The sequence below is a fragment of the Alligator mississippiensis genome, chromosome 3, assembly GCF_030867095.1.
Source record: "Alligator mississippiensis isolate rAllMis1 chromosome 3, rAllMis1, whole genome shotgun sequence".
NCBI lineage: Eukaryota > Metazoa > Chordata > Crocodylia > Alligatoridae > Alligator > Alligator mississippiensis.
Window position 1 is genome coordinate 250,060,288 of NC_081826.1, and position 23,438 is coordinate 250,083,725.

Genomic DNA, 23,438 nt, shown 5'->3' on the forward strand with positions numbered 1-23,438 from the left:
CCCCACAATTCAGCTCTATGGTAAATGTGCAATTTCTTCTGTTCTCCTAGCAGATACGTGTGCGTCATACACCTGACAGGTGCAAATTAACATACTTTTTCCTTATAAGCTTTGGTAACTGCAGTTTCGGAGGGAAAGTGCTGAATCAGCACAGTTCCCATCTATTCTGCCATGATGCGTTCCTAGGCAGCACTATCTTAAACCTTTTTATTCAGGGGAAACAAAAATTTCAGTCATAAAATAGGATTATAGGAAGTTGAGATGGAAAGTACCATACATGGTCATTTAATCCAGCCCCCTGCTCAGTGCAGTATCATCCTTAACTAAACCATCTCAGTCAAGTGTCTTTCTAACCTGTTCTTGAAAATTTCCAGGGATGGAGATTCCACAAAGTCTCTGGGTAGCCTTTGCCAATGCGTGACCACTCTCATAGAAAGTTCCTCCTAATCTCCAATCTAAATTTCCACCGCTGTAGCTGGAGGCCCTCACTCGTGTTCCTGACCCCAATAGCCACAGAGAAAAGTCTGTCCCAGTCCTCTCTATAATTGCCCTTCAAGTATTTGAAGACTGTTAATAAATCCCCCCTCAGTCTTTTCCTCTCCAAACTAAATAATCCTTGTTCTTTCAGCCTTTCCTCATAAGTCATAGCTCCCAAGCTTCTAGTCACTTTTGTTGCTCTCCGTTGGACTCTTTCAGAATGATGGACAATCCTGACTTAACATTTATGGAGACAACAGTTTCAGTTTTTTCAGTCCTGCTCGTATGGTAGATTATGCTCCTTCCTTGGATGCGTTCAGACTATGGGTTTGGCTACAGGGGGAAGTTACCAAAAAGTAAGTGAGGGTATACATTTTCACAGACAACCTGCTTTGCACTAATGACAGGTGTGGACAGTAAATGTAAAGTAGCTTATTTTTACTCAAAATGGAGTAAATTACCTCACACTTAGTAGGTGTGGCTACACATGCAATTAATGCAACTGAATATACTCCAGTAACTAATCCAGATGTCACTGTCTAGACTTGTGTTTAAGCACAGTAATTTACTACACTGATGGATACCACTTGTATCTGACGGGACTATTCAGCCCCACAATATATTAGTCTACTGTGCCCTAATTGATGTGCACATATAGATGGTGATGCTTTACTGTGCAATAAATTAGTTTGCTGCACAGTAAAGCATCTTGTGTAGATATGCCCTATGACCATCCACATGGGGAACCATGGTGTGGAGATATTCAGTATTTATAATAGTTTGTAGTTATGTTGGTTTATTGTGGATCAGTCTGAACCAATGCAACTGTTTTATCTGCATTTAACCCAGAGTAGGTCAAGCTAAACTGGTTGTAACTTTAAACTGTTTCATTCAGATGTAAAGTTGCAGCAGTTTAATCCACTCATACCAGTGTAGGAATAGACAGATAAAATAGTTACATGGATTCAGCTGGTGTGTATTCCAAAATGGTAAGTCTCATTTTCCCCTTTTTTTAATGATATATCATTACATTTATCCACTGCCACAATACAGAGTACTTCTATAAATGCACATCCTAGTTACTTTGTAGTAAATGTCCTGGGTAGACAAACTCTGAAATAAAAGATAAAAGATTAAATAAAACACATATTTAAACTCTAGCATAGACCAGGTAACTCCAAGGGATTCGCCTGGACTGGCTAACACTTATTTGTTGCAGTTAATTATATCAAGAACACAGCCCAAATACCAAATGCATTTCAGAAAGTAAATGCATATGTAAAAGTTCAAATTTACTTTAAAATCTTTCTCATCAGATTTCCAGATGTTAACATTTAAACAATGTGCTGTAATATAGGAAGTCCTATATTTAGCTCCTTCCTTCATAGGCAAAATCCAGTGTTTCAAAGACAGAGATTATGCATTGAGTTGCTTTTTCAAAACCAAGTATAACATGGTAGTTTCCTTCAAGGAGAGTGATTTTTTTATCACTGTTTTCTAATCTAAATCCTAATGTTGGACCCTTAAATCCAAACTGAGGCTTTTACATAGAAGTGGTGTACGTTTCAGAAATGCTGTGTACTTGTAGCTCCTCTTAGCTTCAGTAGATGATGGAAAGCCATCATTTTTTAAGATTAGGCCATTTTTATTTAGGCATATAAATATAGATTATTGGAAATTTTGAAGTTTTTTGTCACCAAATATTAAAACATGACTGAAAAGGAACTGTGAATCCTGCAGTCCAAATATTAATTTAACTCTGCTTAAAAACTATCACTCTCTAATACCAATATTTGGAAAGGTGATTGGTTTAAATAAGAAGAGCTTTCTTGAGAGCCATGTTTACAGGATTATAATCTGTAAGAATTGATAACCATTTTGAGTTTAAGGCACAAGAAATCTTAAAGATTTTACATTCTAAATTAAGCATGCATAAGAATTTTTAAAAATCATGCAAAAGAATAACAGAAAACAAACAAAAATAGTAACATTAGGCTGTGAAAAATGCTAGTCTCAAGGTCTTTGCGTCATCCACATCCTGTTGGATATTATTTGTAGATCCACTTTTGTAATTTGTCAAGAAGTCATACTGAATCATTATCACTTTTTCTGAATATCTATACCAGAAAGAAGCAGGAAAAGTATTGATGCTTCTTGAAAGATGTTTCTAATAGGGACATATTCTCTTCTTTTCTGCTTTTGTGTCCTGGGCTTTAAAATAAGAAGAATGAAATTTTACAGGTCTTTTTTTAATAGAATATCTTTTGCTCAGTAGCTGCTAGAAATTTTTATCATGGACTGCTGTAACAGAATAAGAATGCTTCTTCCTGCACCCTCTCCAGGTGTTTTTTTAATCCTATATATTCAATTATAGTTGGGATCTTCTGTAAGGTCCTGTTGCAAAACATTAAAGACACTCTAAGATCATTTGCGTGAACCAAGTCAGGGAGCTCAATAAATCTAGCATTTCTAGTCCTCGTTATCTTCTCCACAGTTCTTTTTCTGTTTTTTAATATTTTCTTTTGTATAATGACTATATGAAGCCAATTGATTTGTTCTAGTTCCTTCTCATGATTTAGCAAAAGGTTCTGGTTGTGTTGCTTTGGTCTCAATGCCATGATGACTTTCCAGATTTGTTATTTGTGCTGTCAGATTATTAAATTTTGTATCTAGAGTGGGAATTACAACATAGATAGCACCAAAGTTTGCTGCAAGTTCTGCATCATATAGTTTAAAAAAGTAAATAAGATGTTGACCTGTTCGAGCATGGGTGTGCGTTTGGATTTTGGTTTTGGTTTCTTTTTTTTAAATATTTCAGTTAAATTGTGGGTCAGCTTCTGAGCTCTAGTTGAGAAATAACCTGCATTTTGGGGCTGCTCTAAACTGCACTGGTTGCCAGCATCAAGTAGTAAAAATCATTAGAGCATAGGGCCATTATATTCAAATCCATTTACCACAATCACATCCCCCTCATGAGAGGTTGTATAGTAAAATGTGACAACTAAGGATTCTTTTATGCAGGCTGTCACATCATAGGTACTATTTTTCAAAATCTATTACATGTTATTTCCAGGTATCCATGAGTATCCTACATCCCTTGCATAAAGAGAGCTCCAGAGAAACATCTTTCATCTCCAACACCATCTCCTTCCTCTCTTTGCCTTCAAAAAACATTTAAAAGCTATATGACCTTTTTTCCTCAAGTGCACCTACTATGAACCCATTATTATAGATAACATTTGCTACAGTGCAGTTGAGAGGTGCCCAAAAAAATGATTCATGATCAGTGATTCATGATCAGTGATGATTCATGGAGAAAACTGGCTTCTTTCTGTAATGAAAAAAGTCCAGACTAGATCATCCATTATGTATCACAATGGAATGTGATGAGCTAGTTTCAAAATGTCTGAAACTGATTTAAGCTAAATCTGATGAATGTAGTATCAGACTTAACAGATTTGGGTCAAACCAGTTTATGAAACTTCTGTCCCAGACCCCTTCCTGATTCAAGTTAAATCAGAGTCCCCCAGCATCCCAGCATGCTTTTCAGCCCTGGGCTGTGCTGTGCTGTCTGCTTCAAAGAGCAGGACTGGCCCCGCCCTTCTGCTCCCTTGCTAGAGCAGTTATGAGTGGCTGACAAGAGGGTGCGGGGGACAAGCCTGGCTGGGAATACAACCCAGTCTACCAGGGGGTGGGGGAGGACTGCCTCCCCAGGCAAAGCCCAGCTGGGGAGCCAGGGAGAGGGGATTAAACACTAGGGCTGTGCAAAACGGTTGTGTTTTGATTTGGTTTCAGATTCAGCTGGTTTAGAGGACAGTGATTCATTTTGGTGTTTCGGATCACTGTCCTGTTTCATTTCGGCTGAATCTGTTTTGGAGATTAGACTCTGCTGCCGGGCATGGCTTAAACTAACCTGTAAAGACTGAATCGATTCAGCCTCAGGCTTTTTGACTGTCTGTACTTAGCCAAGGTATCCAGTTCTCTATAAGGTAAAAAGACTTTTTCAACCTTTTTTCTGTGCCTAACCTGGACAAAAAGAACTATTCCAAACAGGAGACTTTACCACACCTTCACCTCTCCTGTGAAATATGAATTTTCATTTTTACCTAGGAGAATTTTTATAATCTCTGCTCTCTCCTATGCCTGATGAAGGGTGTGTGCGCCCAAAAGCTTGCAAATAAATAAAATAATTTGTTTGTAAATATCCAGTTGGTCTAATAAAAAATATCACCTCTTCTATGAGTTTTGATTCCAGGTCTCTACAAGTCTTCTTAGGTTCCAACAGTTCTAAGTCCAAAGCAAGACTAGTATTCAGTGCCAGGTAGGTGGCAGAGATATTTTAACTGAAAAAGACCTACTAAAACACCAGCCACACCAGTATGTACTTTCTTTCCTGAGTTGTTCTTCCTTGGAAGTTAACGAGCTGTCAGAATTCTTTTCTGACTTCCAAACCATCAGATATACAATTCCTAGTGCTGGTAAAAGAGTTTCATGTTAATATCAAAGGGAAAACAAAGCCCCTTGTGTCAGTGTTAATAATGATAGCAACATGAGAAGATCAGTATTTTTGAGATTATATAATGTTTCTAATCTTCTGCATTAAAGATTCTGTATTTTCAGTTAAACAATGGATTTTTTTTTTTTTTAATAAATAACATCAAAATTAAAAAGCAAAGTTTTTCCTTGGTGCTAAACCTTTGTGGTCACTTTAAAGTATGAGGTAGTGCTCTAAAAGGATTTCAAGTCTCTTGATGAACAGTAATTGAACATAAATACCTGACAAGTGTCTATAATACTGCAGTGCTAATTTTTTGGTAATAAATACTCACCATTATATCAACTATATAATCTTTCCCAATAGATTAATTCTGTCATGTTGAGGTTAGATCATGGCAGATGTATATAGTATATGTGCAAGATCTAAATATTTCTGTCCAAAGAACATCAAGAATTAGAAAAGCTGTTTGAAATTTAGCATATTTCTTAATCCTTTCCATCCCAGTTTAAATTGAACTTCTTAAAGAATAGGAGACAGATTAAATATTTCCATGCCTATACTGGAAGGAGATATGTAGTAATTTACAGTATATAAAGCTTCCTTTAAAACACAGCGACATCAAGCCAACCAAGGCCAGCAGAATCATTCTGTGTAGCAAACTGTCTAATCATTAAGAATACTGATATAGGCTGTCAAATTACAGTCAGCCTTTATGCCTACTTTGCATACAAAATCATCAGATTTGCAGAGACAATTTAAACAATTGAGACTTAGCTGCATCATTTCAGAGAAGCATCCAAAATTGTCATTTCAGAAAATGTTAAAAATTATGGTTATTTACATGATTTTGTAAGTTGGAAGAAAATATAGGACCCTGCATGTGGTAGTTTTATTATAGTGTGTGTGTGTGTGTGTGTGTGTGTGTGTGTGTGTGTGGTACATGTATATATACCATATATATATATATATATATATATATATATATATATATATATATATAGGTGGTACATGTTGATGTGATCTAAAACATGCAGTGAGTCTTGCAGCTTATGCTAGTCTGGAGCAAAGGGGTTAAGAAGCTCCAGTGCCATGCTATGATAGAAAAACTCTTTGCATGGTAACTGCATCGATACAGAGTTGTGTATAAGGTGGTAAGATATTCTTAAATAATGTTTTTAGCGTGTGGTTTACAATTGGTAAGGTAGAGAATATTCAAAGGTGGAAAATATTCAAAGCTTGTATAGGTCTATGGCCTGGGGTAAAAGGGGAAAGGAGCTCTGACACCTCACCCTCACTTCCAGTGAGGGGTCTCAGTCCATTATCTTCATATCAACAATGGCCTGTGATGTGCTTGACATAGATGTCCCTTAACCATTGGATAATATTGGATACCTTGAGGCATCACATCAGTTTTGTGTAGCAGTAGGGTACTCTGCAAGCTCGCAGAATGTTCCCATTGCTTGGTCCCCATGCTTCATGTGCCCCAATGATCAGCACCTGCACTGCCATATCATATCCCTTCTCCTTCAGGGCATCAACCAGTGGCCTGTATTTCTACAGCTTTTGTTCCTGGGCTTCAGCAAAAGCCTGCCATCAGTTCTCTAAAAAGGATGGTCACAGTGCAGGCAGACTCAAACCTCCACCCTCTCCCCTCTGCCCCCAACCCAACAGGCAAATGTCTGTTGGGTTCAGTGGCACTGTAACTCATTGTGTTTTGTGTAAAGCACCATGATTTAGAGCACCTCCCCAACAGGCTGCCTAAATGTCTGTAGGCCTCCTGGCTGTGTTTCTGTTTCTGCCCTTGTGGAGCTTAGGCATCTGAATTATGGTTGCACATTATGCACCTCACTTGACTCAAGATTCAGAGTGCCTAGTGCAGTGGTTCTCCAACTTCTTAAGGCACAACTTTGCCTTTAGTGGCACTCTCTGCTAGGGGTGCACTGATAAAGAATTTTTGGGCTGATACCAATAGCCGATTTTTAAGGAGGCATATTGGCCAATACTGATCCAATTTCCAGTACGCAGCCTGGCAGCTTGAAGAGCAGTGTCAGACTGCTAAGTCCGTTGTGGTGGAAGGGGAGGGGTAAGGGAAGAAGGATGTGGGGGGCAGATAAAGGCCTGAGCTGCTGATCCTCAGAACTTGTATGCCTCCACCACCCAGTGAAGCAGGTGCTTTTCAGAGCAGCACTCCAGGGAGCTATGCTATCTGGTTGATCCATCCAACACTGAGCTCAGAGCAAGCCAACACAGGTACACATGGGGTGAGCAACATTCCCTGTCCAGAACCTCACACTTTTCCTGGAAACAGAGGCACATAGGACAGTTCCATGTGCCCTGCCCATCTGTATTTTAAAAGACAAGCAGGGTCAGACCAGAAAGGGATGTGGCAAGTGTCTCGGACGGCCGGAGCCGACTCGAGATGATTTAGAAATTACTCGATCGCTTGGGCAGGCTGGTGAATGGAGAGGCAGACAAAGCTTATTGGTTGCAAAAACTTTACTTACGCCGCTTGTAGCTGTGACGCAGGTGGTTTGGTCGCTTAAACAACTCCAAGAGTTGCTCAAGCTGGCAGGGCTCAGGCCAGCGAATCCGTCCACAAATTAAGCTGGCAGGGAAAGGTTACGTCGAAGGATTGCGCTCGGCGACGGGGAAAAGAATCGATAGGTGATCAGTCTATCGATCAGCTTAGCCGCAAGTCAGATATCTTTAGCACTCTGCAGCGTGCTCAAAGTTCTCCGACTTGGGCGGAAGTCACACAAAATTTTAAACGGCTAGCAAGCCAATTACTAGCCGCCATGTAGGAATAATTTAGAACTGGCCAATAGTGGGACACAAATTTGCATTCAAATGGCGGGAACTCTCTTGCACCGGGGTTTTCTGTTGCAGCAGAAAACTTTTGCTGTGCAAGAGGCTGTCATGTGGCGGGAAAATTCCATCGTGCCGAGGCACTAAAATCATTGGGTTGTGACAGCAAGATCAGAGATTCCTGCCTGTTTTAGGGTTATCCCAGAACTGTAATGCAGGCAGGAAAGTGTGCTTATGTTACAGCCTTTCCCAATTGCACCATGGCACCCTTGAAGGAGTCTTGTGGTCCCTGGTTAAGAACCACTGGCCTAGTACTTGTTCTGAGAAGCACTTAAATGACTGGTGGTGGTGTTGCCTATTCTAATATTATAAAAGCCTTTGTCTGTCTGTCTGTCTCTCCATAACGCTTTATTCGTGTCTTGGCAGCCAATCAGAGTGCTCTAGATGGACAGGACAGATGGCAGAGTGCTGCCATAACAGAGGGGACTGAGGGGCCGGAGGTGGGGGCAGGCCGGTGGAGTGGGCCTGGCCCCCCACACACTCCTTGGAGGCAGAGGGGGACGGCAGGGATCAGAGCCCAGCCATAACAGAGGGGCTGGAGCCAGGGGCCAGAGCACCCCCTCGCCCCGCAACAAGAGCCAGCAGGGACAGATGGCAGGGAGGAGGGATGGGGCAGTTACCAGTAGCCACAGCCACCATCCCAAAGCCACCGCCCCCCAAGCCTGCAGCTGCTGCACCAGACCTGCACCCACAGCCACCCTGCCAGGCCCATGCCCACGCCTGCCACAGAGCCTGCGCCCACCTCTAGGCCCAGGCCTGGGCCCACCACCACCGCCACTGGGCCTGTGCCTGCCGCTGCTGCTGGGCCCACAGCCACCACTGGGCCTGGGCCTGTGGCCACTGCCAGGCCCACAGGTGTGGGGTGGCAGTGTCATGGGCACAGTGGTGGCCACAGGGGGAAGCGGGCCTAGACCCAAAGCAGCCGTGGGGGAGAGATTGGGGGGGGGAGGGGGAACAGCCAAAGTGAGTGGAGTGGACCAGGCCCCAAAGTAGGGGCAGGGCCACCGCAATGGGGGCAGAAGGCAATGGGGTTGGGCCTGCAGCAGAGGAGGGGAAGGAGCGGGAGCGGCCCTGGCCCTGAACCCAAACTGTTGGGGGGGACAGAGTCAGGCCTGAAGGGAGTGGGGCCAGACTAGCATGGGGGAAATGGGGGCATAGGGCTGAACACTGGGCTCTGTCCCCACCAACCTGCCCCATCATTTTTAATGGGCAAGTTGCTAGTATTTTTCATAATAGCATAGAGCATTTAGCCAGGAAGTGGGAAAATTGGGTTCTAGGTCTTTCTCAGCCACCGGACTTAAAACCCACATCTCCCGCTTACCAAGATAGTGACTTCCGCAGAATCTTATGAAAAAGGTTGGGTCCCAAGGCCAGGAAGTTTTTCAGTGAGAGAGACTATGTTGCTGTCCTTTGTACTCAACTAATTTAGTGTTGTATGTGTGTGTTTGGTGTGTACTGAAGACACCTAATAGATTGGCTCCTTCAGGGACTTAGAATTTAGGTGTTGCTCCATTTCCATTCTGGAACACAGTCAAATTTAAATGGGAGTTAGGTGCCTAGGTATCCAAACTGGATTGCTTCTACACATGATCAGATGCCTAAGCACAGGTGTCCAGGGACTTTGTAGTCTAAGGTGTAGGGGCCTACTCAATTTTGCTGCCAAATAGTTTTTCTGAATAGTTTTTTGGAACTCTGGTGTCTAAATTCTGCCTAGGTCCTCTTTGTTAACCAGTTTAAACTTGGTCTTTTATAAATAGACCTGGAATCTAGCTATTTCCGGAAGAAATTGCAGAAAAATAGCTATATTTAGGGGCTATTTCTGGAGGGCTGCAATTGTACCCCGCTTTGATTCTTGGTCCACCTAAAATTTAAAACAAACTGCCCAGAAGCAGCAGCATTTCTGTTCAGACAGCAGTAAGGGAGTCTCCTTGGCTCATTATAATCTGCCTGATTCCTTCTAAGATCTTCATTCTGCAGGTGTTAATGACCCTCTTTCCTTTTTTTAATGGTCTTAATATTTCATTTATGAATTTAGCTGCCCCTGGTAATATAGCTCCTATTTCACAGCCCTGTAGACTGTTTTTAACTCTAGCTAAAAACATTAACTCAAATGTGGAAACGTTAACTGAGGTGAACATTAACTCAGTTGTGGAAATAACTTTCAGCGAAGCTTTGGATGCACTGTTAAGATGCTGAAGAAGGCTTGATTTTGTTTTATGAATCTGAAAGTGATGAACATTTAAATCTAATGACTACAGGACTAAAGAAACATCTTTTGAATATTTTTGCTTAGTTTGTAGTGTTTTTAATACAGAATATAGCAAATTGCATATACTAAATTAATGCACATTCCTATAAAGTTATATTTATTTTTACTTCAATCTTAAATGGAATAATATAGCCCTAGGTCCCTACCATATTAGTAAAGCTCCTAATTTCTTTTTAGCAGCAGAAAAATGTGTTGTGTTATATGTGATGATGCAGCACACCATTTGCACCTCCCTTGTCAAAATATTAGATCCATCCATGGACATGCTCCACAAAGATAGTATAACTGAATACAGTTTTTCACAATCAGGAACTGAAAGCAGCATACTGACTGAATGAACCATAGCTATATGTTTTTAAATAAAGCCCACCCCCCATATCAGCACTGTTTTGAAAAGTAAAATAGTATATAGTCCTTTCTCAGAAGGATGAAAAGGGAAAACACCTTTTTGTTCCAGGATATTATGTTCTTTCATTTTGCAGCAATTGGACCCTAGGGAGAAAGGCAACACTTTATTAAATTTAAGTACTATACAAAAGACTACGTAAAATTATTTAAATTAATTTTAAATATATCTGAATGACTTAATGAAAAGGAGAACCCTTTGTGAAGCATTATGAGTACATTTAGTATATCAAAGATAATATATGGGTTTCCATTCTCTTTGGAATGTGTGTATGAAAACAGTAGATATTCTGCAAACAATTTTCTTACATTAAAATGTATTTCTTCAGAGACTGCTCATAAAATTCAGAAGTACAGCACTTTCATCAGTCTTAAAAAATTAAAAATATTTACTGAATTTACTGGTCCGCTTTATATCTGGCCCGTTAAATAATCACAATTTTTACTACCTATTAACCAGTCTTGTCCTTTTCTGAGCAAGACAACCTTATAAATACATTTGAGGCTCTGGCTCCCTGACAATACAGTTGGCAAATCCAAGCATCTTGTTTATTTTTCCTCTGTTAAAAGCCTTTGACATTGTTAGCTCTGGGGTATTCGTGAAGTGCCTGTGGCCCTTAGCTTTGATAGGAAAGGTAGTTTTGGGGTTTTTTCTTTCTATTTGCTCATCTGTTAAGAGGTCTGTCTTCAGAAGTTTCACAGATGCTCTTCTGTCATCTTTTCCACTTTCCCTGTGGTTTCTGGGTGAGACAATGGTATGGGTTGACCTGTGGTGCCGTTAGATTAATACAGGCAGTCCTCAGACTTACGACACAATTGGTTCCTGAAATCCGAGTCTGAGGTCAAAACGTTGTAACTTGGAACCAATTTTCTTATAAGAAGCAATGTTATAAAGGGAGGATTGGTTCCTGAACCAAGGCCCAATACCCTACTTTCACCAAAAATACCCCAGAATTTTGTACTCGATCAATTATAGATGAGTAATATAGCTACATTAGTGTATTTATATTGTAAATAGCAATCATATTGATTTGGAAGGACATCTTTGAGGTGACTTTGCTGGACTTTTTGAAGGGCTCTTGGCTGGAGTCTTCTCGGGAGTCTTGGCTGCAGATTTTTCTGAAGTCTGGTCTGCTTTCTTAACGAAAGTGTCCAAGGAAGTTTGGACAGATGTTCTCCAGGGAGATGAAGGACACAGCAAACTTGTTTGCTGGCGTGGCGTTGCATCAGATCAAGCATTGTAAAGTTGAAACTAATGTCATAAAGTAGAAACGGTGTCAGTTTATAACATTGTAAATGTAAAACGTTGTAACTCTAAACGTTGTAAGTCGAGGACTGCCTGTACCACACAGTTGTGTTTTCACATGATCCTGGTGCACAGTATTTTTATTTCTCAGTGATTCATTATTTGGTGATGTTACTATTTGGGGTAAAAAGCCATGAATGAAAGCCTTGTACTAGGAAGTATTTTGTCCTGACTTAAAGAAATCAGCTTTCTTTTTGTCCAGATGCTCACGATTTGAAGGGTGTATTTGGTTCTTAATCTTTTATCAAGTGACTACTTTAACATTTTCTCCTCTTCTTTTTTTATCTAGATTTCTTTTTATCTAGATTTCACTATTATGATTCCTGCTTTCTATCTTGTAATAATTCATTGTATTCAACATGCAGTTATAGTCTGAGACAACTTGAAAGTTATAGCTGATGAAGTTTTCAGCTACTTTGTGTTTGGAGATGTAACCACTAGGAATGGCAGATCTGAATTTTGATACTAGATTTGGATCCCCATTTGTAGCTGGATCCAGTTTAAAAGACTGACTTTTGACTTATCGATTACTGATTTCTTCCTTGGCTGTTTGAAAGCCTGCGTTTCTCCTCTGTTGGCTTCTGGCAGCTGAGGTCTGCTGGAAGCTGAAACTATGAGAGAGCAAGGGTCTGTTGGATGGGGTTGAATGTGTGGAGCTGATGGGTTGTAATCCATTTGGTGTCAGGAGAAGGGAATAAGGTTTAGGAAATCCTCAAATAAGTCTTCATACTTATGAATACTTACATGATCAAATACAAAAGCTAAACCTTCTGATGCTATATAGTCAAGTCAAGTCAGTCCCAAGGCCACTACAACTATTGGGGCACCTTAGATGCTGTAACAACCCTCTTGTACTCCACCCTGTTTGGCTACCTTTTTGCACTCTCAGTTGAAGTCCCATCCAGCCCTTGATATTGGTTCCCCAGCTCTTCTTGGGTCTACTTCTTTTTCTCTTTCCCTCCACAGCACCTTGCATTATGGTGTTGGCAAGGGTATCCAGATTTCTTGTGATGTGAATGATATATAATTTATATATATATAGGATTTTTGATACTATATGCATTTTGTGATATTAAAAAAGTGAAAGTAAATTATTTGAGGTATTGCATTATTCTGCTCTTATTGATGTCCACCTCTTTCAGGACCTTTTTCTTTATACATTTCACACATTCTTTAACTTTCTGTCTTATCCCAGCTGAAGGGCTTCCTTATGATTATATTGTCTTAATGGTTCATTCATTTATATGTATATTGTAGAGTTCTTCATATCCTGCTTGCACAATATCTACATCAAAATGTTTAAAAATACTTCTTGGGACTAATCTTCATAAAAGAGTTAAAATAGATATTGTTTTGCTAGGTGGTTCAGAATAATCTTCTACGTGTTGTTAATATCTGTAAGGTGGACTCTTGAGAGTTGGTCTTCATACAGACCATATATGTTATGAATTGATAAAATATTTATAAGTTAAATTGAGCTTTTCAGTTATTTTCCCTTTTTTTATAGCCTTTTATGTCCCCTCGATACCCTGGAGGTCCAAGGCCACCTTTAAGAATACCCAATCAGGTAAGAGCCTTATATCAAGGACATATTATTTGTATTCCAGAAATATGGTGCAGTGGTTAGAGTGAGGAACATTCTACTTTCTACTAACTTACATGACTTAGGACTAACCTTTGCCTGCTCTATTTTGCCCAGCTGTCAAATAGGTATGTTGGTGTTATTTCATAGAGATAGCATGAAGTTTACTTAAAGCTTATTAAGTACTAGGGGTGTGCAAAGCAGGCCGTATTCAATTTGGATTCAGCCCAAATCGGAGACAGTGATTCAATTCGTTGATTCTAATCACTGTCCCTGATTCAATTCGGCCGAATCCGAATCTAAAGTTTCAATGCTGATTTGGTGAAGCAGTGATTCAGACATAGACACAGCTTTAAATGTTTTTTCTACATACCTTGAGGTACCAGGTATGGCTCATGAACGCTACGATGCTGGGGCAGATGGAGCATCCCACAGGAGCATGGGGGCCCCTCCCTCTGCATGCTTGTCAGGAAACCCAGAAATGGACTGAAAGTAGTTCTGGTCCACTTCTGGGTCTGTTGGGGAGCCACCCCCCATGCTCCCCTGGCTCAGCGTTCGGCTACAGGGGAACCCTGTGTGCCCCTCCAGATCCAGGAGGCACCAGTCATCAAGCCAGGGGAGCCTGGGGAGTCCCCCAGTGCACTCCCTGACGGACCCGGAAGTGGACTGGAAGTGCTTCTGGTCCACTTCTGTGTCTGCTGCCAAGCGCACTGAGACCCCCCGCCCCATGCTGCTGTGGGATGCTCCATCTGCCCCAGCATCTCAACATTCACAAGCCTTCTGGTACCTAGGTAGTCCAGCCTTCTGGACTACCTAGGGCAGTCCAGAGACTGCGTACCATCAGGGACTGCGAGCAGGAGATCGACTCCTACTGCCAGGCCCTTCTCCCCTGGGAGATGGAGGGTAGACTACAGTCTTCCTCCACGCCAAAGGAGGACTCCGGGACCTCCCGCTCTGTCCAGGCAGGGGCATGGACCACGGTGGTCAAGGGCCCTAAGGCCCGCCGCACCAAGGCCCCTGCCCTGCCAGAGCTGAGCAACAGGTATGCACCTCTTGCCGCTCCAGCAGAGCCTGCTGAGTTGCCGGCTCCCGCAGGCAACATGGACCCAACTGCAGCTCCCACCCCTGCTCTCCCCAAGACAAAACGTAGGGTGTTTATTGTGGGAGACTCTCTCCTGAGGGGGACTGAGGGGGCAATCTGCCACTCTGACCCCTTAGCCCGGGAAGTCTGCTGCTTCCCGGGGGCCCGCATCCGGGACATTGCAGAGAGGATCCCAGAGCTCCTCAAACCCACAGACCACTATCCCATGCTCCTAATTCATGTGGGCACCAATGACACGGCTCAGAGCGCTCCCAGCCAGGTCATGAGGCGCTACAGGGATTTGGGAGCGGGGCTAAAGGGTCTGGGGGCACAGGTGGTGTTCTTGTAGATCCTCCCAGTCTCAGGCTATGGGCCGAGGAGGGAGAGGAGGATCCACGTGGTCAAGCAAAGACTGCAGTGCTGGTGTCGTCGGGAAGGCTTTGGCTTTCATGACCACAGCCTGCTCTTTGGCGAGAAAGGCAGCGAGCTGCTGGGAACAGATGGCCTCCACCTCTCTCCCCTAGGGAGGAGGCTCTTCTCAGCCAGACTGGCTGACCTGCTCCACCGGACTTTAAACTAAGCCCGCTGGGGGACGGGGGCACTACTGTCACTGCTGGCCCGCTGAGCAATCCTTGCAAAGCCAGCAGGTCAAGGCACTTAAGGGAGACCACCCCTGTCCCAGCCCTGGCAAAATCTGTGGGCAAGGAAGGAGCCCCCCAGGGGGCACTTGCTTGCCTGTACACAAATGCCAGGAGCTTGGGGAATAAGCAGGAGGAACTCATCCTCCTGCTCAATGCAAATAATTATGATGTCATAGGGATAACGGAGACCTGGTGGGACTCCACCCATGACTGGACCCGGGGATAGATGGCTATACCCTGTACAGGAGGGATCGTATAGAGAAAAGGGGCGGGGGTGTAGCTCTCTATGTTAAGGAAAGCTACACGTCCCTGCAAGCCAATATTGGTGACCAGGGTGGACAGCTGGAGACCCTCTGGGTTAAAATCCGTGGGGAACATGGCACAGGGGACACAATGGTGGGAGTCTACTACAGACCTCCCACCCAAAGTCCTGAGCTTGACCAGGAGTTTGCCCGGGAACTGGCTGAGGCGGCATGCTCGAGGACCATGGTTGTCATGGGTGACTTCAATTACCTGGACATCTCGTGGGAGGATCACTCAGCAAAATCTGAGCGGTCGCAGAGCTTCCTCTCGTGCTTGGATGACCTCTACCTGACTCAAGAAGTCTATGGGCCAACGAGAGGCAAAGCGCTGCTCGACCTGGTGCTGGCTACTGGGGATGACCTAGTCGGCGACCTAGTGATCGATGGGAAGCTGGGTGACAGCGACCACGAGCTGATCACTTTCACCATCCGCTGAAAAGCTGGCAAGTCAGTCAGCAACACGGAAGTCCTTTACTTCAGGAAAGCCGACTTTGACAAGCTCAGGAGGCTTGTCAGTAAGGCCCTAAGGGACCATGACCACAGGGAGAGGGGAGTTCAAGAAGAGTGGTTGCTCCTCAAGGGAGCGATCCTCAATGCACAAACTAAGTCTATTCCATCTCGGAGGAAAGGCAGCAAGAGGGCACAGCAGCCCCCCTGGCTCTCCAGGGACCTAGGAGACCTCCTGAGGCTAAAAAGAAAGGCCTACAAAGGATGGAGGATGGGAGTCACCTCCAAGGAGGATTATTCTGCACTGGTCCGGTCCTGTAGGGAGCAGACCAGGAAAGCCAAGGCTGCAACTGAACTCCAACTAGCTTTGAGCATCAAGGACAATAAAAAGTCCTTTTTCAGATATGTGGGGAGCTGAAGGAAAAGCAAGGGCAACGTTGGACCCCTGCTGAACCAGATGGGGCAACTGACAACTGACGCCCAGGAAAAAGCCAACCTATTAAATAGGTACTTTGCGTCGGTCTTTCATCAGTCCCATGGGACGCCCATGCCCGCTACGGGACAGGGAAGTCTGGATGAGGGTGATCCCCTGCCCTCCATTGATGCTGACTTCGTGAAGGAACATCTTGAGAAGCTGGATACCTTCAAGTCAGCCGGCCCTGACAATCTTCACCCCAGGGTACTCAAGGAGCTGGCGAGCATCATAGCCCAGCCTCTAGCGCGGATCTTTGAAAATTCTTGGCGCTCTGGTGTAGTGCCCGAAGACTGGAAGAAGGCCAATGTGGTGCCTATCTTCAAGAAAGGGAGGAAAGTGGATCCGGCTAACTATAGGCCCATTAGCCTGACTTCTATCCTGGGGAAGATCTTAGAAAAGTTTATCAAAGAGGCCATCCTTAATGGAGTGGCCAACGCCAACATCTTAAGGGATAGCCAGCACAGGTTTGTTGCGGGTAGGTCTTGCTTGACCAATCTCATTTCCTTCTACGACCAGGTGACCTATCACCTGGACAAGGGAGAAGATATTGATGTCATATATCTTGACTTCAAAAAAGCCTTTGACCTGGTTTCCCATAATCACCTCTTAGAGAAACTGGCCAATTGTCGCCTTGGGTCCTCCACGATCCACTGGCTGGAAAACTGGCTCCAGGGTTGGACCCAGAGGGTAGTAATTGATGGAAGTCACTCATCGTGGTGTCCTGTGACCAGTGGTGTCCCCCAAGGCTCTGTCCTTGGACCCATACTGTTCAACATCTTCATTAATGATGTGGACACTGGAGTCAGAAGCGGACTGGCCAAGTTCGCTGATGACACCAAACTTTGGGGCAAAGCATCCACACCAGAAGACAGGCGGGTGATCCAGGCTGACCTGGACAGGCTCAGCAAGTGGGTGAACGAGAATCTGATGGTGTTCAACGCCGATAAATGCAAGGTTCTCCACCTTGGGAAGAAAAACCCGCAGTATCCTTATAGGCTCAGCAGTGCTTTGTTGGCCAACACTACGCAAGAAAGAGACTTGGGGGTCATCATTGACCACAAGATGAACATGAGCCTGCAAAGCGATGCTGCGGCTAGTAAAGCGACCAAAACGCTGGCTTGCATCCATAGATGCTTCTCAAGCAAATCCCGGGACGTCATTCTCCCCTTGTACTCAGCCTTAGTGAGGCCACAGCTGGAGTACTGCGTCCAGTTTTGGGCTCCACAATTCAAAAAGGATGTGGAGAAGCTTGAGAGAGTCCAGAGAAGAGCCACGTGCATGATCAGAGATCAAGGAAGCAGACCCTACGATGACAGGCTGAGAGCCCTGGGGCTCTTTAGCCTGGAAAAGCGCAGGCTCAGGGGTGATCTGATGGCCACCTGCAAGTTTATCAGGGGTGACCACCAGTATCTGGGGGAACGTTTGTTCACCAGAGCGCCCCAAGGGATGACGACTAGGTCAAATGGTCATAAACTACTACAAGACCGTTTCAGGCTGGACATAAGGAAGAATTTCTTTACTGTCCGAGCCCCCAAGGTCTGGAACAGCCTGCCACTGGAGGTGGTTCAAGCGCCCACATTGAACACCTTCAAGAGCAAACTGGATGCTCATCTTGCTGGGATCCTATGAACCCGGCTGACTTCCTGCCCTTTGGGCAGGGGGCTGGACTCGATGATCTTCCGAGGTCCCTTCCAGCCCTAATGTCTATGAAATCTATGATATAGAAAAAACATTTAAAGCTGTGTCTATGTCCAAATCTCTCCGACTCTCTCCAAATTGATTTCGGGGGTTCCAATTCAATTTGGAGAGATTAAAGGATCTCCTGATTCAGTTCAGATTCAGAGATTCAGCTGCCGAATTGGGCCAAATCTCCACTAAATTGATCAGGGACTGAAGCTTCGCACAGCCCTATTAAGTACTCTCACATCCTTGCATGGAAGGGATAGTGTACTATAAAAGTTGTTATTGCTGCTTTAGTTAAACATTTGTTTTAAGTATCCTGTAATTGAGCACAAAATATGTTTCTGCCTGTGGTACCTTTCAGTAATACATTATTCAATAATATACCAACATCTGACTTTCACTTAGTCTTTTTTTACTTTCTGCATTTTTAAATGTGTAAATACTGGCAGATAAAATCTGTATGCTGTGAATGCTATAAAAAACTACTGCCAACCTGTAGTTTTAGTTTTGGAAGCTATTTTTGTCTGCACATTTTACATTATTTTCAGTTTCAAGCAATAACGTAATAGCAGTGAATTACTGTCCTTGCAATTCATTTATGTTATGCTGCTTTCATAATTTACTGCTTTTGGCAACACTGCTTCCCTTTCTCCTTCAGTAAGTTACTGTATATATTGACAGCACATGGAAGTAATAAATTATTGTAACACAACTTTAAGGTTGAAATTTTCATTATAAAAAAGTCAGTAAAATCAGAGTTAAAATTCCCACAGTAGTTATAACTCTGCCCCCTGAGCACGTGCATTGCATTAGGGTATTATATTTACTTACTTATACATGGAAATGCAACATATTTTTCAACAGGAATATAATAAGATATACTGGAGAGGAGCTGCACTCCTTCATAAACCCATACACATTCCAGATAGTTCACGAATCAACTCTTCAGACTGGATAACCTGCATTGGGACTTTCCTCCTGATTCCATATTTGCTACCTGTCATCTCTGGCAGGGATGACTAGATCCAGTTTCACTAGAATTTGACGTTTCTGTGATTCGTTTTGTGTTTCTGTGTGCAGGATATCACTTTTTTCTGCATATCAATATAACTTTTTTCTACATATCCTGAATCACCAAAGTAAATAACAACATTCTCATTGACTGAAACAATGCAAGAGCAAATTCTGTGTTCCATGAATTATATAATGAAATATCCTATAGTCAAAATGTTTAGTCAAAAGGGAAAAGAGAAAAGCTAAATTCTGAGTTTCTGACTCTTGGGCAATTAAACCTCTCCTTTAGACTACCTTCAGATATAAACATACTGACACATCATGCTGAGTAATAAACATTCCTATCCTATGACATTACTTTCCAGTCAACCTAAAAGGATTAGTTCTTTTATTAAACAATGCAAGTATTACCTGAACCAATCCATTTCATCATACCAAACTTACTTACCCCAGATAACATTTTTATTATGACTAAATTATTTTTGGGCTTTTGAAAGAACATCCATCCACAAAATTCCAGTTACAGTTAAGCTTGTTGAAGAATAACTGTACTGCAGGTATTATTGTAAAAAGCTAGAGAAATAAATGTTAAACCTTATTCTCTTAAAACAAACTCAAAGGACAGATAATAACTTGGAGATTTAAAAATAATATGCTAAGTTCAGGCCAGTGGTAAAGTAACAATGCATTATATCTTCATGCTTAAGGGCAAGATTTGGGACTAAGCTTAGAAACCCTTGTTTCCTGTGTAGATGGATAATGAGCTTATCTTTGAGTTAATGCCTGTGAATGATAAGGGAAGATAGATGCTAAAATATCCCCTTCATCTGAGCCTGCATTTTGAATACTATGCCACTGGCTGAATTATGGCTCATCCTTAGAGAAGATCACAAAGCCACCCTTCTAGCCAAGTAAAGAAGGATGTCAAACTGAAACATGGAGAAACAGAGAAAAAACTAGTCCTTGAATCAAGAAATAGATAACATAACATGCTCAAAAGCCAATGGAGAAAAAAAGTGAATTATGTTAAAATACAGGTTTTGAACTTAGTACATGCCCATCCTAAGGGGGTGGGGGAGTAGCAACCAGTGCTTTAGGAGTGGTTGCACCCCCTGTTCCCAGCCCCCCACCTCAAAACTTCAGAGCAGGCAGACCATACCATGGGAACAGCAGACAGGGACTTTAAGTCCTCAATTAAGTAAGAATCCCCCCACTCACCCTCCACACTGTCAGCACCTCCCCTCTATGCTCAATAGCACTTCCCCTCCACTTCCAATCTCTCTTCATCCCCTTTACTTATGCATGGGCACATCTACACATGCAATTGATGTGAAACAATAAACTCGAGAGCAGTAAACTCTGGAGGCAGAGGGCCCCGTGGGTCCGTCTGCTAGCCCAGGGCTGCTTCCCCCTGGCTCAATATGTGGTGGAGGGGCTGGTTAGGGCACAAGGGTGCTTCAGTGCAGGGCTAGCTGACAGGCAGTCCCTGCACTGGAGAACCTTTGTGCCCCAGCCAGCCGGGGCAGCATCCTATATGTGCACTGCTGTGGGGTTTTAGTTTTCTCCAGCCTAATAGGAGACCATGTGTAGACACGGAGATGTTTACTGCACAGCTAATAGTCTACTGCGCGGTAAACCTCTCATGTAGATGTGCCCCCTCTGGGCAAAGGAAAGGGAGACTTGCCTGGCATTGCCACTATCCCAGGTAGTACTGCTCCCTGTCCGTCCAGGGTTGCAGGGAGCAGCTGTTTGGGGAGCTGAGCTTGGCTTGAAACAACAGTGGTGGCAGGTAGGTTCCCCCTCCCTGTGCCAGCTCCCACACTGGCAGGAAATCAAAAAACCACAGAAAAGTAAGCCTAGACCTCCATAGGTCAACTAGTCCAGCTGTCTACCTAAGGCAGGATCATCCCTATCCAGACCATGCTATACAAATCCATAATCTAATCTCTTAGTAAAACTACAGTCAACCCTGACACAATACAAGATATAACACTCTCACGTGCTACAGGTAAAGCAGGGGGCGCATGGCAGCCAATGTCCTTCTTCTGTAAAAGGTTGTTAATGCATGCTTAAGAGAGCCCAGGTAGAGGGTCACATTTCTTGATACAGAGGAAGACAAAATCCCCCTACAGTCCATACCAATCTGACCATGGCATAAAATTCCTTCCTGAACCCAAATATGGAAGTTGATCTGATCCTGAGTGGAGAAGCAAGACTGTCTAGCCAGGAACCTCCAGGTTTAAGTGCGAGCAGGAGCACTGGCACATACCCATCAGTCCCCAACCTTAGCTGCAGCCAACACCCAATGCCTCTGAGAAGGCGTAAAAAAACCCTGACGTGTAGCAGCAAAGGCAGTGAGGGGGAGATTAGAATTTCCTCCCAGCCAAATGAGACAACACCTAAAAGCATGGGAAATTCCCATAGTAGAATATATAGGCATAGATATGCCCAGATCATCCCCAACTAGTGGCTACCCAATCGCTTCTTGAACACTGAACACCTCCAGCAGTGGAAAGTTCGCAACCTTTGTTGGCTGTCTTTTCCACTGCCTCATTGTTCAAACAGTGAAGAACAGTGATATCCTGTTACAGGAAATCAGGAGAAATACTCCTGATATCCATGCCAAGCCTACTTTGCTGCAATTTCAAGCCAACACCTATATCCTACACCGTACAGCAAGAGGGAAAAGTATTTTTCCTCTTCTCCATTGCAGCCCTTCAAGTATTTGAAGACTGCTATCAGTCTCTGCTATGTCCCCTCTTAAGCATCTTTTCCATAAGCTGAACTTGCCTAGCTCCTTCAGCCTCTCCTCATATGATGTGCTTCCAAGGCCTTTGTTATCTTTATTGCTCACCTCTGGACCCTCTCTAACTTCTCCACATCCTTTGTAAAATGTGGAGAACAACACTGTGCATAATATGCTAAATGAGGCTTAGCCAGTGGCAAGTAAAGAGGCCCTATGACCTCCTGCATCTTGCCACCTAATGCTTCAATTATTGCATCCCAAAACCTCATTTGCCTTTTGTGCACCTGCATCACACTGCAGACTCACGTTGAGTCTGTGATCTACCAAGATTCCCAGATTCTTCTCCATAGGGCTGCCATCCAGCCAGGTGTCACCTATTTTGTATTTGTCTTTTTGATTTTTCTTCCTGAGGTGTAGCATCTTGCACACTCAGGGGGACTGAGCACAGAATGGAACCTGGCTGCCACTACTCCTGCTATCCCCAGCTGAGCCCATCTCGCTGGGCAGCCTAGTTGGAGTGGAGCAAGAACAGCTCTGATGCTCCTTCTCCTCCCCCCATTCCAGCTAGGCTGCATGGGGGGCTGAGTTCAGCTGGGGACAGCAGCAATGGTAGTGACCAGGCTCCCCATCCCTGTCAGGTCCCCTCCCCCTGGGTGTTCCCTACCAGCCAGGAGCAGACACAGGAAGGGGGAACCAGCTTACTACTGCTGCTGCCCCTGACTGAGCCCAGCTCCCTACGCAACCACAGCTAGAGAGGGCAAGAGGGGGAATGGAAGGGTAAGGGAGATACTGCTAAACATGAAAGGGAAAGGTTGGGATGCCAAGAGCATGGGTGGGGGGAGAAGCTGATTCTTACCTGATTGAGGTCTAAAAAGAAGTCTCTGGCTGCTCCATCCCAGTGGCGTGAGAGGGGAAACTGGCAGTAGGGAATGCAGCCACCCCTGCAGTGCTGGTTGCTGCTTCTGCAAACCCCCACCCTCCCCCTGGACACACACACCTTTTAAAATCATGGATCCACCTATACATCCATGTACAGGGTGGGGTCTGTCTCTGTAATCTAATTGCATGATATGGCCCTATGTCTATAGCAGAATTAAAGGCTTCCTGTTACTTGAGTAATAGAAAAAAAATCAGAAAAAAGCAAAATATTGTTTAAAACATGAGTTATATCCCCTCTTCATATGCTTTTTACATCTATAGGCACTTGGTGGTGTCCCAGGAAGTCAGCCATTATTGCCTAGTGGGATGGACCCAACACGGCAACAAGGTGAAGTGCCTGTATGCTAGGTGTTAAATGTATGTATAGAATATCACCCTTCTGTTTTTTTAGAAAAAAACTCTGTGATGTGAGACTTGTACCTCTTATAAATTGTACTACAGTTATATAACAGCTTTCAAAGCTATGAGGTAGCAATTTGTTAGTGATCATTAAGAAAGTATCTAAATACTCCACAGTTGTTAGAAATACTTCTTTTTTCAGGACATCCAAACATGGCTGGGCCAATGCAGAGAATGACTCCTCCAAGAGGAATGGTTCCCTTAGGACCACAGGTACTGTATGTGTGTGTGTGTGTGTGTGTGTGTGTGTGTGTGTGTGTGTGTGTGTGTGTGTGTCTCTTTATATATTACATATAAAGATAGTATTGA

General features: G+C 43.6%; 1 protein-coding gene across 3 annotated transcripts in view; it reads left to right on the forward strand.

Moving 5' to 3' along the window:
* SSBP2 (single stranded DNA binding protein 2) overlaps nt 1-23,438 on the forward strand; it is a 333,271-nt gene that overhangs the window by 251,321 nt on the left and 58,512 nt on the right. For all 3 annotated transcript variants that reach the window (XM_059725068.1, XM_059725067.1, XM_059725069.1), the window contains 3 exons: nt 13,328-13,387; nt 22,992-23,058; nt 23,272-23,342. In XM_059725068.1, coding sequence (XP_059581051.1) covers nt 13,328-13,387; nt 22,992-23,058; nt 23,272-23,342 — 198 coding nt within the window. The remainder of the gene's footprint in view (nt 1-13,327; nt 13,388-22,991; nt 23,059-23,271; nt 23,343-23,438) is intronic.